This window comes from Penaeus vannamei, chromosome 22, assembly GCF_042767895.1.
Source record: "Penaeus vannamei isolate JL-2024 chromosome 22, ASM4276789v1, whole genome shotgun sequence".
Classification (NCBI taxonomy): Eukaryota; Metazoa; Arthropoda; class Malacostraca; order Decapoda; family Penaeidae; genus Penaeus; species Penaeus vannamei.
In genome coordinates this window covers 10,142,896-10,160,395 of record NC_091570.1, presented here as the reverse complement: position 1 = coordinate 10,160,395, position 17,500 = coordinate 10,142,896, and the positions used below count along the sequence as shown (strand labels likewise).

The following is a 17,500-nucleotide window of genomic DNA, read 5'->3' as shown; positions in this document are numbered from 1 at the left end:
CTAATAAAATATAGTATTTTTAATGTATTGTAAAGCATGTATATTTCATCTAGTGTTTCATATTGTTGATTTATCTTGTTTTAAATATTTCTCTATCTATCTTGTCCTCCCAAAATGATTACTTCAGTTTGAAATTTCAGAGATTTTTTTTTTTTTTTTTTAAATAAAAGATCCACTTTAATTGTATAGGTACTTTGTAAGATAGTCTTTTCCATTTTATCAAACATTTATAATATTTCACATTACCTTTTATCAGCCCAATATGGATATTCTTCTGTTTCCTCAGATTTTGAGTTGATATCCAATATATTGGATTCCACTGAACATATGTACTCTTTTTTTTAAAGGAGGCCCAAGAAAAACTTGATGGTTGCTTCAAGGAGTTGCATGAGGCTTTCTCCAGGACAAAACAGGCCTTTATATTATACAAGTCCAAAAGTTTCTTCTTCCCTGATCCTGAATTTCTCAAGAAGTTTACTTACTACCTGAAACAGGTGAGATATGTTGTCTTTCAATACTTTTATTGAATATGCTTAGTTTTGACTGCATTTTAGTATTTTGATTTCATTTTAAACATTCTTTGCTATTTCATAGTATGCACGTTAGTGTATTTAAGGAGAAAGCATGCAAATTCTTACTTGAAATAATGATGCATTTCCAATTAAATGCATCAAATATACTCTAAGAATAACTTGGATGAAGTGTAAAGGAAACCTATTTTTTTTATAGTCTCTGAAATTAGACAAAGGAATATTATGGGTTTGGCATACTAAGAACCCTACTGTTTCTTCACTATCTTCATTACAAAGGATTTTTTTTCTCTCTCTCCTCTTCTTTTTATCTTCTCTCCTCCAGAATCTCTTCAAATCTTCACTTCCAATATTGGCATAGATCTCTCAGGTAGAGGTCCCTTTCTCAGAAGGTAGAGGTTCCTCTCAGTAAAGTACTGCAAGCCAAGGATAGTTTCCAGTTTGTGCTAAAACAGTTTAACAAAGTTCACCATTTCTGATGTGAGAATTTATGAAAGAACATCATTAACCCAACCACCACAGATTTATGTGTGGTCCCCAGCAGCTTTTTGTGAATTTTGTTGCATACAGATGGCTCCACATGTACTCTGCCACCAAGGAGTACCTAATGATCACACCTGACTTACCCATTCCTTGAAATGGCAGGAAAATATGTTTTTCATTCTAACACTCTTCATAATGATACTGTTATTATTCTTACTGATATTATGATTATTAGAATGGTATAGCATTATTAATAACATTAGAGACTATAAAATGATATAAAAAGAGTGTTATAAAAATCAAGGAAAATGGTAAACAGGTGAGATACATAGGACTGATAACTGACTCCTTGGTGGCTAAATACATGTAGAGCTATCTATTTGCAAAGACAATAAATAAACTTATATAACTATATGGCATGGCAAGTATTCTTGCCAAATGTGGCAATTGGGTAAACTTCAGGGTTTCTTTAAGTATCTTTTTACCATTGGGCTAGGTGAGGAGGAAAACCAAAAATTGTCTGCTATTCCATTTTCTATAAGCTTTAATCATTCTGGATATTCCTTGCTTTACATCTAGAGATCTAGCTCAGCTTTAATAAGAGAACTAATTAATATAACCAAATGAAATATACAATACTTGATAAGATTTACCTATAAGACAATGTGTATGAGTGAGAATGCTTAATATTTGGTCTAACTCAAAGACAGTTTTTTCTGCTAACCCTGTAATGATTGCTTTTAATCTTTGTTTATCTCCAAACCCATTAGATTTTATATAAATTTTCTCTCTCTCTCTCTCACAGCCTTGCACCTTTTTTAATGTTTGTAGTATAATAGAGTGCTTATATCTACAGGAGATGTATTAGACCTACATATAAAAAGGGAAAAGAGCAAGAACAGATACAACAGTCATGTGTGTTTTACAGCAAGATAAGACACTTGTAACATATATACCAGACCTAAAGTGTGATTAGCATGGACTTTATTAGCCACTTTAAAAAAAAAGTTAATGTTTGTAAAAACATAGTAAAGACACTTTGAATAAGGAAGGACCTTTGGCAAGGTTGTAATGAGGTTGTATTGAGAAGTGAAATGTCAGGTTAAGGCATGTCCAAATGCATAGGCTTGACTGGCTGGCATACCCAAGAAGTGACATCAGAGATAGGCAGACTGCTGGTTAAATAACTGGTTTGAAAGTGAAACTGTTGTTTAACCAGTAATTTACCTACCTCTGACATTGCTTCTTGGGCATGCCCACTATTTGAGCCTAATGGAAATGCTTTAAGCCTGGGTTCCATTATTCACACTCGGCCATGATCCAGTTGTCTAGCCTCCTATTTTGGTTGCAATTACACCGCCTTTTGCTTGGCACCTCCCAGCTGGCTTCAAAATATTTTTAATGGTGTTATAACTGTTCAGTGATATTTGAAAAAGTAAGATTATCACTGACTAGATCATCACTGCCTGTGAAAGAATAAGCAGGATATGGGCAAATAATGCTTGAGGTCATCCTTAGATGATTCATGTGGCTAGACCTGACCAAAGACACTAGTCTGAGACTTGAATTGGGGGCAGTATTCAAGGAAGGTCATAGACTCCAAAGTTTGTCGTTGACAGAAGCAGATAACAATAATGCGAGTTTACGGTTGTTGAAGATAATTCTGCATCAGGAATGATTTGAAAACTTTCATGCCAAATTTTTACTTGCCAAATGTTAATTGGGCTGGTTCCTAGTTTTCTTTTGGATAAATACAAATGGTGCTACATGCTTTCACAGCTGATACAAGCATAACAAATGTAGAGGGTGCTGTGTAAACATAAATTTTATTAAGTATGTGATGTTGCTGTCATTATGTACTTGAGGATCAGTGCACTAATATTTTTTCATAATTTTTATTCAATTATGGTTAATAGAAGGTCTTTTAAAAATGTAAATATTAGTTCTAATTTTGTGTTAACTTTGTAATTCAACAGAAGTGTGACTCATAGGTTTGACTAATTTTGGATTCAATAACTGTTTTTAGGAGAGACCTTAAATATGTCAAAGAAAATTCAATAACCTTTTTGTGAAGGTGGCCTAAGGTCCCACAGTCAGAGAGGTCTATACATATATACATTCATGTTGCGTTAAATCATGAAGTACAGAAAAAAAAAAAGGTTTTGTATTTTCAGTTTTTTTTATTCAGAGGTGCTGTAAAAACAACAACAAATGTTGCATTTTTGTGTTGTGTGACCATTTCCAAAGTAAGTAAGATATGTTTACTTTACTTTTAGTAATATAACATATATAACTCTATTATTTTCATTGTCTTATTTAGGTGGAAGGGAACTTACTGGATATGGGAAATGTCTTGAGTGGCTGGGATAAACAGAATTTTGACTTGGAGCCAGAAACAACAGCAAAGACAGGTGCATCAGGTCTAAAGACAGAAAGGGATCAGTCCAGCGAGAACATTGGCCAAACACCTCAGCACAATGGTATGGTATCTAATGGATAGAGCAAGAGCAAAACTTTCATGACCTATAAAGAGGAATATAAGTCAACTGTGTGTGACAAAATTTGTGTTTATATTATAATCTCTATGGAGAGCCTGTTCAATTATTGTGCATATTCAGGGAAATAAGTGATTATCATAATACCTTGAAATATGAGTTTCTTTTAGCTTTGTACATGACTAGTTTTATTTTGAAGAAATAACTTTTTCTGTTAGGTTGGTGTAAAAGTTAGGAAAGTAATGCCAGTGCATGTCTTTGTTTCTGTAGGTAAATATGTGTTTGAGATTTTATTTATTTACTTATTTTTTATATGATCGTGTTTACTTTTATAATAAAAGCTTTATTAAGTCAGATGATAAAGATAGGAGTTGTTTATCTTTACCATGGGTATGCACTAAATTTTGGTGAAATTTCAGGCAATGCTGTAAAAGATGAAGCAACAGTCAGCATTACACCCCCTGCCTCAGAAGCTGGCAATGATGAAGACTTGTTGGTACCTGGCTATGAAACAAGCAAACCCTTACAAAAGTCGGCAGAATCTTCTAAAGCTCGAATGCCAGAAAAGAAAAGACGCCACAGGCATTCAGAAGGCCCCCAATCACCAAAGAATGTTAAACGACCACGCAGAAGTCTGATTGAGGATTACCTTACAATAGTAGACAAGGCTGAGAACCAGAAACAAAATAGCAGTGTAGTATCTCAGGAGGAGGATGAAGCAGAATACGAAGTTGAGACCATTGTCAACTTTAAGAGGAGTGAGGTAAGACTCTATAGAGGATTTTTTTAAAGAAGTGGTGGTGTGAATGATTTTGTGCTTCTTGTTGATGAAATCAAAATTTGAATTTTGCAGTAGTTTTTTACCCTTAGATTTTTTTTTAACCCATTGGTGCCAGCTACATGCACTATCCACAGTAGTTTTGTTTTAACAGTTTTGTTTACGCATAGTTGGCTTTGCAAGTGCTTAGTCACCAGGGAGTCAGTTGCTAGGACTACACGATCTTGCTTGATTACCCCATTCCCTGAATTAGATTAATTAATATATTATATTATCAATATAATTGCTACTGATGTTATTATTATTATTATTATTATTACTTTTTTGTTGTTATTGTTATTAGTATTAATTATTATTATTGTTGTTGATTATTTTCATTATTATTATAATTGCCAATATTATTGTTGCTATATTATAATTATGATGTTATGAACCCATTCACAAGAGAGTAGAATTTTATATGAAGTTTGGCATTGATGATTTCACAGTTACATCAGAATCCCAAGTTCATGGCAAACCCATTCCTGCCAAACCTCACCTCTCTCTTAATACTTGTACTGGAATTGTTTCTATCCCTCTGACTGATTGTCCCATTTATGACAAGAACTGGTCAGATTGTGAAAATGGCTAACTTACCTGCCTTGCTGATTATGATGCAGTAGTAGTACAGTGCTATGCTATTCCTCCCAGAGGCCAGCGTAAGTCCCAAGTGAATATTGCCAAGATTACTTTCCTTAGACATGACCTCCCTCATGAAGCTTATATTGGTGAATTGTCCTACCATGTCTGACCATATTGACCCCTTCCCCGTCAATATCAGAAATATTGGTGTTTTGGCCACCCAGCCAAACACTTGACACTCCACAGCCCACTGCCCTCTATGGACCCATATTTTATAGGAGCTGCTCTGCCTATAAGCTCGAATGTGAGGTAGCAGTTCTCAAATTCAAACTCTAAACATGACTATAATTTGTGAGGCTAGACAGGAAGCACGACGACGAGGTTTTTCTCTCTCTACCTATTCCAAAACATTCCTATGCTCTGCACCCCCCCCTCCCCCCATCTCCACAAGATATCTTTGTATATGCCCCAGTATATCTTCCTTCTACCCAGAGCTATCCTACCTCTATTCTTCCTGTCCCCCAGTCAAATCCCTTTTCCATTCTAAATCCAGATACTCCAATCTCTACCACTTCTCTGATACCTACCCTTCCTCCCCCTCACTTACAGATCGCACCAGACAACCTAAACATTCTACTCTGTCTTAGCTCTCCACACCCTCTCCTACATCCTCCTTTTCCTCTGTTTCTCGAACATCTATTCCCACTTCTCCTCCTCACGAGATCCTTTGTTTCTTGGACCTCTCTACCCAAATCCCCTCCAGAAACTCTTGAAGACATCCAAAAATTCCTAGGCATGACCCAAGAAAATGTTTCACTCCCTCACCCACCCTCCAATCCCACTTTTCGTATTCCCTCTACATTCAAAGCATTTGCCGCTATCCATCCTTCTTCCCCACAAGTTTCCCATATGCCTCTTCCTCCTCTTTTTCAACAAACCCCATCCTCTTCTCCATGTACACCATTCCCTTTTTGTTCTCCATTATTCTTACCTCTCCCACCTGGATACTCGCGTAAATCCCTTCTGTCGCAACAGTGTTCTCCTCTGGATTCCTCCTCTCTTGATGCTTTTCCGGATATTCCTTCTCCAGTCCCTTCATCTCTTTATAAAGCAATGTTCATATCGCTTCCCTAACAATCAACAATAGATACTCCCCATTCCATCCAGTCGCCCTACACCCTTAACTCTTTCCTGTATGAACGTCTGATTTACATCATTTGCATCCCTTCTTTGCCCTTTTCCCTATCATACTACCCTGTAACACTATAACCTTTGACATTTAACACTCCTTATACTAATCGTTAACTCATTTACACTTTTCACCACGATACTTTACCATAGTGCTATATGACAGATGTCTAGCATATTTATTTGTTTCAACAGTTAACCATTGACCATTCATCAGAATTATAGTAGTTCTATATCTCATATCTTCTTGTGCATATGTACCAGTAACAGATTTATAGTTTTATTGTATTATTAGAACAAAAATTTGCATTGTATAATTGAATTTCTAAATGGTACAACTGTAGGATTATTTAAATGACAATATGAAAACTTTACATGATTATTTTCAACACAGGGTCAGTACTTTTACAATGTATTATGGCGAGGCTATGGTCCGGAAGACAACACCTGGGAACCTTCAGAAAACTTGACCAGCTGTGCAGAACTACTTGTTGATTTTTACAAGGCAAGATATCTTCATAGAGATGGACTGACATCAGAAGAAGAGTAAGTATATGCTTTCAAAATGTATTCTTTATTGAATGAAATAATGTTTTTGAGGCTATAGATTTTAGTTAGAAAGTTGCTTTTCCATTGTTTTATCATTTTTGTTGTATGTTTGGGAGTAGGTGTTTTCGTATGGGTGTCTGACACCTTAATTGTTTGTAAGGAAGCTATTTCATTGTTTATTGATGCTGTGAAGGGAATCTGTTGTATGTTAACCCATTGACACTGGGATTGCATGTATATACACACTATCCACTGTGGTTTTATTTTATCATTTAATCCCCTAAGAACTGGAAGACTTCAAGCTGGTATATATTCTCCTCTTGGGTAATATAATTTAGTAAAAAGGTAATGATATACTAGATGACTCTCACACAGTATTATGGTGTGTGGAGGGCAAATATAGGAGTGGAAAAGATAGGGGGTTAGCTATGGGAAATATGTCTTTTAGTACCATACTTATTACTTTACATTTAATATGTTCCATGTATAAGAGGAGACTGGTAAAGAACATGACTATAACTTGCTTAGGGAGAAGAAGGCCAGCAAGGGAATAAGAGTATGGATATGATATCATGGGTGTGGTTAGAGGAAACTTACCAGTCCCTACCAGATATATTAGAAGACATAGTGTATTTCCCATTGATATGAAGAAAGATAAGGGAAAACTCCCTGCCACTTTCTGACATACAGTGCATGACTGTGGCAAAGAAAACTTAGGGATCTAAGAAAAAAGAAAAGAATCAACATAAAACAGATGGAGAATTTTCTGGGTGTCAATGGGTTAACATGGTGATTAGCTATTTGTGGGATATTTAGGGTAAATAAGGTTATGGGTACATCCAATGAGAATGTAGTTGCATCATTAATGTTGAATTTTTGAGGGAGGAAACAAATGATGTCTGACTTGTTCTCCCAGAATGTGTGTTTTTGCTCTCCCTCAAAACTGTCATGTTAGTAGTGAATAGCACTGATTGTCTAGTGTTATAGATTAATGTAAATTAAGAATTAAAATGAAAAATAAGATTTACAAGTAAAGCTATTAAGAACTTTTGGTGTCAGAGGAAAATGTTTGGATAATAGCTCTGCTGTTTTTAATTTTGCTGTCTAATTTCTTTCAGCCAGCCTGGAATTACAGCAACTCATGTAACTTAAAATATTAGTATTTGGTTTAGAATCTTTAATTAATTTTTGGATTATAGGTATATAGTGATTTTTGCTGTAGAAAACATTATGCTGAATTTTGAAGTAGTTATTATTCACAGAGAAATGATAGTATATTTGCTTCTTTACACCATGACTATCTGCAGTATTATTCTCACAGAATATTTGCATAAACTTACTTGCACAGAAAACTGCGAAGAGGATGTTTGAAATTTACCTTTTAGTTTTCTACCCCCCCCTACACCCTTGCTTGTTGTCGATGGGGATTTAAGAGATGGAGACTAAAGCCCAGTGTAGGGGATCACCCCTACTGTGGACCTCAACCCTCGCCTCAAACTAATTTTGCATGGTTGTTAGTTCTCCACCTTTCCTTTTCCTTCTTTTCTTCATCCCCTTCTGTCCACTTCCTAAGGTGTGAGTGCTGTTCTGAAAGGAGAAAAGGCGGGCTTTGTGTCAGTTCTGAACAGAATACCATGCCATGGGCATGGTATTCCCTTGGTTAATCACCTGAGGGACCATGAGGGGTAGACAGTTTCTTTTCCTCACTTATTTCAGGCTCTCCATGGCCAATAATGAAATTTTTTTATCCTTATTAGGGTACTAAGGTTTTCCTTTTCATCAACTAGCCTATCTAACTACTGATACTAATATTACCTCTGAATCATTTACCAAGATCATTATTCAGCTTTCAGAATATGCTCTTTCCTCTTTCCCAACTTCCCTACTCCATCTCCTACTGCACAGTCTTTTTAGTTATCTAGCCCTCCCTCTCCTCCCTACAGCATGCCTCACTGCACACCACCCCATCTTCCTCCCACACTTGTCCTTCTACTGCTTGCATCTTTACACATCCTTTGAGTACTTTTGTAGCCCAGCCAAGTGGGATTGATTCTTTGTGATTCTCCCTACAGCCCCTTACACTGACAATACTCTTCTTTTCCAACAGTGTCTTTCAAAACAAGTAGTCAGAGTTTCCTTTCGCAGTCATTCCAATTGTTTACGCCTTGTCACAGTTTCATCTGAGTTCCAAGCTACCCACCCCGACTGACCTCAGTGGAACACCTATTCCTGCCCAGCATCACTCCTCTCTTAATACTTGTACTGGAACTGTTTCTGTCTCCTCAACTGATTGTCCTCTCTATGACAAGAACTGGTTAGACTGTGAAAACAATCAGCTTGCATGCCTTGTTGACTGTGATGCAGTGGTAGTACACTGCTACACTATTCCTCCTACACCAATATTGCCAAGATTAGCTTCCATAGGCATGACCACCTCCATGAATTTTGTATTGTTGGAGTGTCCTGTTGGTGTTTTGGCCACCTAGCCACATATTGTCACTCCACCACCAGCTGTCCTCTATGTGCCCAACCATTCAAACCATTCAAATTACTATGCTCAGTCTTGCATGTGTGCCCATTGTGATGGCCCCCGTAATTATAGGAGCTGTTTTGCTTACAAACTAGAATCTGAGGTAGCGGATGTCCATTTCAAACTAGGTTTCACTATACTATATTCCAGAACAATTTTTTGCTCAGCTCCCCTCCCATCTCAAGATCTCTCAGCATCTCCCCAAGCATCTTTTCCCTCTACCCTGAACCATCCTACTTCCTATCTCCCCTAGTCAAATTCCTTTTAGTGTAAATCCAGATATTCCAGTCTCTACCACTTTCCCAGATATTCCAGTCTCTACCACTTTCCCAGATATTCCAGTCTCTACCACTTTCCCAGATATTCCAGTCTCTACCACTTTCCCAGATATTCCAGTCTCTACCACTTTCCCAGATATTCCAGTCTCTACCACTTTCCCAGATATTCCAGTCTCTACCACTTTCCCAGATATTCCAGTCTCTACCACTTTCCTGATGCCTACCCACTCCTTCTCACTTTACTTGTTGCATTAGGCAATGTAAGCATTCCCCCATCTACCACATCCATTCCTTCACCCACTTCTTCCCTTACTCCTTGGACATCTATCCCCTCTTCTCCTCCTCACAAGAAAACTTTATTTTCTCAGACCTCTCCACCCATCTCCCCTCCGAAAAATCTTGAAGACATCCAAAACTTCCTAAACATGACCCAAGATAACATTCCAATCTCTTTGTTCCTATCCCCTCTACATTCAAAGTATTTGCTGATATCCATCCTCTTCCTCAAATTCCCCCCACCCCTCTTCCTACTCTCCCAGCACTCCCCATCCTCTGCTGTGCCAGGTACACCAATCCCCTCCCCTTTCCCCATTATCCTTACCACTTCCACCTGGATGCACACTTGACTCCTTTCTGTTGCAACAATGTCCTCCAGATCCTTCCCCTCCTTGACATTCTTCCTGATGCTTCACCACCTTTCCCTGTTCCTTTATCTCATTCCCTGGATTTATTCTCCTACTTCTCCAAAATCCATCTCTAGGTGTGTTACCTGTTAACTGTTTCATAATGGCTCCTTTGCCAGTTTTCCTTATCCAGTGTTCCTCTCCCTCTCCATTTGATCTAATCACCCTATGCCCATATCCCCTTCCCCTTTTTGCTAATCCCTGCTTTACTTGATTTTCTCTACTCTCTTTACTCTTCACTACCATACTATCCTATAATGCTCTGTAACCTATCTGACACATATTGTCTAATAATTTAGTAATTTTTACTCTTTTCCCAAAAAATACTTTACAATAGTGCCATATGACCTTTGATGTCTAACACATTTATTTATTTCAACCATTAACCAATAGTTTTCTCAAAATGTATAAAGCGTTGATAAAAAGTTCAATGGAAATTGAAATAAAAGCCTCAACGTAGTTTCAATGCCTTTCCAATACATCAGATTTTCAATTTATTTAAAACAGGGGCTCTCAACCAGGGATTCATGACCCCCCACCCCCGGGTTTTAGGGAGTTTGTGAGCAATACAAACCTGACCATTGCTTTTTTCATAAAAAGGAGCGTGACTTTTTAGATTTTTACCTTCAAGTTTAATAATACTTGTCTCTCACATTCATGAGGCAATCAAATCTCAATAGATAAAATACATTATGAACATTCCATGCAAAATTGTTTATGTGAATATTTATGGGAGGGGGCTCCAGAGTTCATCATTAGATTCTTAAAGGGGTCTGTGACTTGAAAGAGGTTCAGAGCCACTGGTTTACAGCATGTTTAGTTATCTTCGTCAATCATTGTTACTAATTTTCTTGAAATTATACTTAAAAGTATTACTCCTTTTGTCAGTGGAATGCACTTTTTTGCGTTTGTTACTTAATCTGCATGTAATAAATCCTACAAAATAACTAAACTGAAATCCTTACAGGAACCATTCCTTATGAGGGTGTAATAATTTTATAAAGTTACCATCAAAGTCTAGCTTTTTTTTTTTTTTTTTTTTTTAATTCTGTTTGAACAAATGAAAGAAAAATATCTCCTTTTGCAACATTCAACTCAATTTTCATGATACAGTAAACTTTTGATTAACTGATTTGGCCTTAAGCAAAACTCCATATTAACCCCCAATTTTTTGGCTCAAAATAGATATTTAAGGAGTTTAAAAAGTGTCTTGAGCTAGAATGTTTCAGGGAGTTTGTTGGTTTGTTGCTCCATACATGAAGCAGGAAACAGACATATGATAATTAAAGTCCACCTTGATGTAACAAGGGCATAAGCAGATGAAGATTGGTTTCCATTTTGAGTTGGGATGTAAACAAAGATATTTATTCATGCATTTTTCTTTTTTCTTTTTGGTGGAGGATATCTATGCTCCTCATAATCCTCATAATGCTATCACATTAAATGCACACAACATAAAGAAAATTGTATGTAACCATTTCTGTGGTTATTTTATTGAATTTATCCATACACTGTGCTCAAACAAGCTTGTATGCATTTCATATATAGTTAATGGCTACTGGTGATTTAATATATGTTGTGGGCCTGAATATTTATGTGAGTTATTCTTGGTGCAGGGGCATGTACGACCAGCCTTGACTCAGTGTTGAATTTTCTCTGCCTATGTAGCATGGTCATCATAACTCGGCACTTTTTATAAAGATATCTTGGTTTCCTCCTATACTTTTCAAGCTGGATTTAGAATAATAAGAATAAAAGCTATTAGAAGCTTTCGTCATTTGCGATGACTATGATATTATGATTTAGGAAAAAGCTGTTGCTTTTTGGCCATCCTATATCCTGAATGTTGTAAAAAAGAGAAGGTATGTTTAAAATTATGTGTTAATCATGATGGTTTTTATTTCTTTACAATTTTGATTTAAATGATTTTCAGGTTCAGCAGTTATCCACTGCCCAATGACCCAAGTACAAAGGAACTGCAGCGGCAGGCAATCCTGGCTATTGCATCTGACCCAGCCAGGCAGAATTTGGAGAAATCACTAAAGGTCTTGTTATCTCCAAAGCCAGTGGTTCCCAAGATGGAGTTTAAAATTACTGAATTAGCAGACAAAGTTATTTCAACAAGAAAGGTAGGAAGTGGCAATTGTTTCCTTTATTTTTTTAGATTTTCTCAAATTTGAAAATTATGCCTTAAGCAATGGTCATACTAGTCTTCTCTCTCCTGGGATCCCTAGACAGCCTTGCTGAAGTCTGGTCAGTTGCAGCTTGGGATTGGTCACACTACATACAGTATCCCCTCGGAGAGATCTAACATCTCAGTTCAGCGGTTACAACGTTTGGGACAAGGTTCCTTGCTTATTTCATCCATTAATGTTCTTCTCTAATTCTTGCTTTTATAATCCTTATGATTGGTATTGCATAACGGCCATTTGGCTTTCACTTTATCCAACAAGGAGTAAATAACTTCTGAAGAGACCTCCATGTCTTTGGCGTGTCGGAGTGGGTTGATGTTTGTTGGTCAAATAAATGTTTATCTGATTTTTGTACAAATTTAATGAGACCTTATTATTTGATGCAATATGTCTTGGTGCTTCAAAAATAGATTGGTTTTAACATAAAATAATCCCTTTTTAGGATTTGAAGTAATGAGGTTACTTGTAAATATATTAAAGTTTTTGTTTTGGCAATATATTTCCTGGTTTGGCTAGCGATGAAATACTGACACACCAATTCTGCGCTGGCTAGGGATTTTTATCTCAGATCCCATCCCAGCTTGGGAAGCATCCCATTCTCTCTTAGGATCCCTGGACAGAATAGACCAGTGTGACTGTCCCTTACATAGATGTTTATGTGAATTTCATGAGTAACAGTTTTCTGTTATAGAAAGTGATAAAATGTAAGGCTGTCAAGATTTGTATGATATTGTTCAGATTGCATATATGTTTTATGATTTTTTTTATATTCACTTGGCAGAGAGAGAGATATGATAAACTAATACAGACATTAGTGGAGCATGTAACGTTAAGAGAGGTAGAGACAAAGCGCAAAAAGCAGTTAGCTGAACTACGCATGTGGGAGCGAAAAATCAATTCAGTATGCAGTGATCCTGCTAAACTGAGTGTGGAGAATAATGTTGACCTTGAGCTACCAGCAATGAATTTTATATACATCAATGAATTAAGAGTAAGTAATTTTACTTCAGATTCAGTGTATGCTTAAATAGTAACAAACATAAGACATAAAGATTCTACACCTTCCTGAAACTAAAAGGCCTCTTGATATATTTGTCATTTTAATGTCATGTTCATGAATCTATAGCTCCTCCTATCAGCATTACTTGTTAAGAATTATAAGTAAAATGAATTTGTTTTTCTATGGAACAGGCTGGACCAGGGGTAACAATCCCATCGGATCCAGTGCTGGGCTGCGAGTGTGAGGACTGTTTCAACAACTGCAAGTCCTGCTGTCCTGATCAGATGAATTCTTGGTTTGCCTACAATAAGTATGGGAGACTAAAAGTAAGTATTCTTTCTCTTCTTTTTCTTTCTCTTCTTTCTTTCTTTCTCTCCTTTCTTTCTTTCTCTTCTCTCTTTCTTTCTCTTCTCTCTTTCTTTCTTTCTTTCTTTCTTTCTTTCTTTCTTTCTCTTCTTCACTTCTATCTCTTCTTTCTTTCTTTTCTTTCTTTCTTTCTCTTCTCTCTTTCTTTCTTTCTTTCTTTCTTTCTCTTTCTTCTTTCTTTTTCTTTCTTTCTTTCTTTCTCTTCTTCACTTCTTTCTTTCTTTCTTTCTTTCTCTTCTTCACTTCTATCTCTTCTTTTCTTTCTTTCTTTCTCTTCTTTCTTTCTTTCTTTCCTTCTTTCTTTCTTTTTCTTTCCTTCTTTCTTTCTTTCTTTCTTTCTCTTCTTTCTTTCTTTCTTTCTTTCTTTCTTTCTTTCTTTCATTCTCTTCTTTCTTTCTTTCTTTCTTTCTTTCTCTTCTTTCTTTCTTTCTTTCTCTCTTTCTTTCTGTCTCTTCTTTCTTTCTTTCTGTCTCTTCTCTCTTTTTTCTGTCTCTTCTTTCTTTCTTTCTTTCTTTCTGTCTCTTCTTTCTTTCTTTCTGTCTCTTCTTTCTTTCTTTCTGTCTCTTCTTTCTTTCTTTCTGTCTCTTCTTTCTTTCTTTCTGTCTCTTCTTTATCATCTTGCTTTCTTTCTTTCTTTTTTGTGATGATGGTCCAGTGATCTTTGGAAGTGTGATGAAGATCCACAAGAAAGAGCCTGTCCATGATACCTTGCTTTTGAGTCTTTAACCACATAATGCGGGGGATGCTATGCCCACTAGTTGTTAGATTTAGTAATTGTTTTTACACATACATGGCTTCTAAAGTACTCCCATCATCAATGTGTCAATTATGAGAACAACCTGTCTCACCTGTTTACCCTTTTCCTTGATTTTCAATATTATTATCTGGTGTAAAAATAACAGTATATATTGATAACATTTGCTAAAAAAGCATTTTCCCACAAATAGGAGAGGTGAAATCAGTTGAGGTCACATCGTCTACTAATTAACTCCTTTTTGAGGACTGGCAGAGCCATGTATGTGTGGAGACATTTCACAATAGAATACTGTAGTCAATGCAACATTTTCCTGGTGGCATTTGGTTAAGATGTAGATTGTTTTTTTTTGTTTTTTTTCATCATGACCCAGTTTACTTCCCCCGTATTACCGTCATGATATGCATCAGAGTTTCTTGTTAACTGTCCTCCTAGTAGCATGAAAACCTTTTTCTTCAGGTTTTATTTTTTTTTATTTTCAGCAATTGTATTTTTCTTCTGCTGTTTGCACATTTTGTTATTTCATATCTCTTATGTGTGGTATGGTTACACCTTAACCACCAGCTTACTTTATGATATTGAGGATTGATTTTTTTTTCCTACAGTCAATTAAATGGGCCTTTAGTAACTGAATCTGAGGATTATATGCACACCTAGTAAAAAAGAAAAAAGAAAAAAAAAGTTTAGTCCATAAGTTGAATTAAAGCATTAAAACCCCTGATATCAGGACTTTTATTTAAGTCATCATTGTAGGTGTTGCAAAGGATTTTTGCATTAGGTGTAATTGATTGTTTTTTTCCTTTCTCTTTAGGTATCACTTGGCACACCAATTTATGAGTGTAATAAAAGATGCAAATGCAACTCGCATTGCTCAAACAGAGTAGTACAAAAAGGAAGGAATGTCAGCCTAAGCATCTTCCGAACTGCAAATAGTTGTGGCTGGGGAGTCAAAGCAATGGAAAGTATTAAAAAAGATACTTTTGTTACGGAGTATGTTGGAGAAGTTATTACTTCAGAGGAAGCTGAAAGACGAGGGAAAATCTATGGTTTGTATGACAGTAGTTTGTTTGAGATACAAAATTGAATTTATATTGACTTGAAAACTGTACAGTAACTGGAGCTAGCAGGCCAATTTCAGAAGAGCACAGAAAAAAAGGTGGTCATACATAATGATAAGACATGGAGTCCGTGATGTCACATTATTTTTATTATTTTTGTGTATGTGTGTGTGTAGGGGGGGAATTAGTTCAGTGTACTTTAGTTATTAGTGATTTATTGAAATTAGTTTTTTTTTTATTCTTTTCCAGATGCCCAAGGTTGCACATATCTCTTTGATCTAGATTATGACAAAGGAGATCAGAATCTTTACACAGTTGATGCTGCAAAATATGGGAATGTATCGCATTTCATCAACCACTCGGTAATTATTAATTATATATGTAGGATAATGAATTTAAGGGTACTCTCATAGAAGCTTAAGATTCTGGCTAGTTTTATTATTCACAACTATTTTTCGTGGGTTAACTTGCACTGCTGTATTATCACTGAATGTTTTACACCATTAAAAATCAGACAGACTTGAGTTAAATGTCAGTATCCTCTGTCAATCCTCTGTCAGTGTAGTATAATAGCTTTTATCTTTGCTGAATCAGTTTGAATGGTTTTGTATAGTCTTCTTATGTACTAATGGTTTGTTTTCCAGTGTGATCCAAATCTCGTTGTCTTTAATGTTTGGGTGAACTGCCTTGACCCCGATCTTCCTAGACTTGCTTTATTTAGTGTAAGAGACATAAAAAAGGGAGAAGAATTGACCTTCGACTACAACTCTGGACTCGGTTCCCAGCAGATGGCAAATGGAAACTTGGATCAAGGAAAAGGTGGGCTGTAGTCAGTGTTTCTGTCAGTATATCTATTAACCAGAGAAAGGAATTAATGAAAATATACAATATTTGCATGTCCTTATGTGAAGCAAATTTTGGGGAATGGCTATACCAGTGAGGTCTACTTATTTTGTCATTTTCATACAGGTAAAACTAAATTATGCAACTTGTAATCATGTGCTGTTAATTATAATTTACATGTAAAGTAAAAATATATTGTGAGAGGATAACTTGAAATATTTTGAGGTCATATCCTTTGACTATAATATAAGTAACATTGTGTGTTATTCATACTTCTCATTGATTTAGGACTTCATACATTTGATTGCTAATGTCTTCCTTTATTTATTCTGAATGTTAGAATCTACTGAAGATGCATTTGGAGAGGTCACAACTCCCCAGAAAAGTGAAGGAATTAGAGCAGTGTCAACCTCACCAGACATGATACTGAAGACTCCCAAAGGAAACAGGGGACTTCAGTATGGAAAGACTGAATGCCGATGCGGTGCTGCCAACTGTCGGAAGTACTTCTTCTGATGGGCCGTTGTTATTGTTATATTGCAAACATAGAATTTGGTTATGTAGTTGGATCACAGTGTGTCATGGAATGGTACTTAATTGATTCCAGGAGCATTGTTTTTATTTTAATACTGATGGCATTATTTAGCCTTGGTGATACCTGATATCCTGTGATTTTTTAATTTTTTTATCTTATCGTGACAAGAATTGTAGAAAGTTAAGCGAGTTAATTGCTTTATAGTTCAACACTAAGAAAAAGGCAATAATTTTTTTTTTTTTTTTTTTTTTTTTATAATTTTAACAATTCTTCAAAGGGAATTGGTAACTTGGACATTATAGTGGAAGTTGTTATAGTGTCATTAGAAAAATATTCAGCAAAATTCCTTTGTGAATTTCAAGGCAATGTATCTTTTATTTTCTTATTATAGTTACACAAACAGATTTGGTTTCAAGTGTGTTTTGTAGATTAGATATTTATTTTAAAAAATTGTTAAGTGCGCCCTTCTGAAAATTTTTCCTTGAAATGAATTCTCAACTAAATCTAAGAAGGTTAAAAGGAGAAAGGAATAGGTTGAGTTGCTGTTCATAGAAAACCTATATTTATTTACATGTTAGAGTATGTCTTACGAAGAGGATTTTTTTTTTCTACAAACT

General features: G+C 35.9%; 1 protein-coding gene across 2 annotated transcripts in view; it reads left to right on the top strand.

Annotated features, from left to right (window-relative positions):
• Positions 1-17,147, top strand: part of LOC113827542 (histone-lysine N-methyltransferase SUV39H2) — a 19,100-nt gene extending 1,953 nt beyond the window's left edge. Inside the window, exons 1-12 of one of the 2 annotated variants that reach the window (XM_027380436.2) lie at positions 478-494; positions 856-922; positions 3,334-3,493; positions 3,928-4,271; positions 6,490-6,641; positions 12,069-12,264; positions 13,109-13,318; positions 13,519-13,653; positions 15,259-15,493; positions 15,755-15,867; positions 16,150-16,324; positions 16,689-17,147. In XM_027380436.2, the coding sequence (XP_027236237.1) occupies positions 3,355-3,493; positions 3,928-4,271; positions 6,490-6,641; positions 12,069-12,264; positions 13,109-13,318; positions 13,519-13,653; positions 15,259-15,493; positions 15,755-15,867; positions 16,150-16,324; positions 16,689-16,864 (1,875 nt within the window). In that variant the 5' untranslated portion in view covers positions 478-494; positions 856-922; positions 3,334-3,354 and the 3' untranslated portion in view covers positions 16,865-17,147. Of the gene's footprint in view, positions 1-347; positions 495-855; positions 923-3,333; positions 3,494-3,927; positions 4,272-6,489; positions 6,642-12,068; positions 12,265-13,108; positions 13,319-13,518; positions 13,654-15,258; positions 15,494-15,754; positions 15,868-16,149; positions 16,325-16,688 lie in introns of those variants that run through there. The other variant, XM_027380435.2, reaches the window with a different exon arrangement.
• The last annotated feature ends 353 nt before the right edge of the window (positions 17,148-17,500 follow it).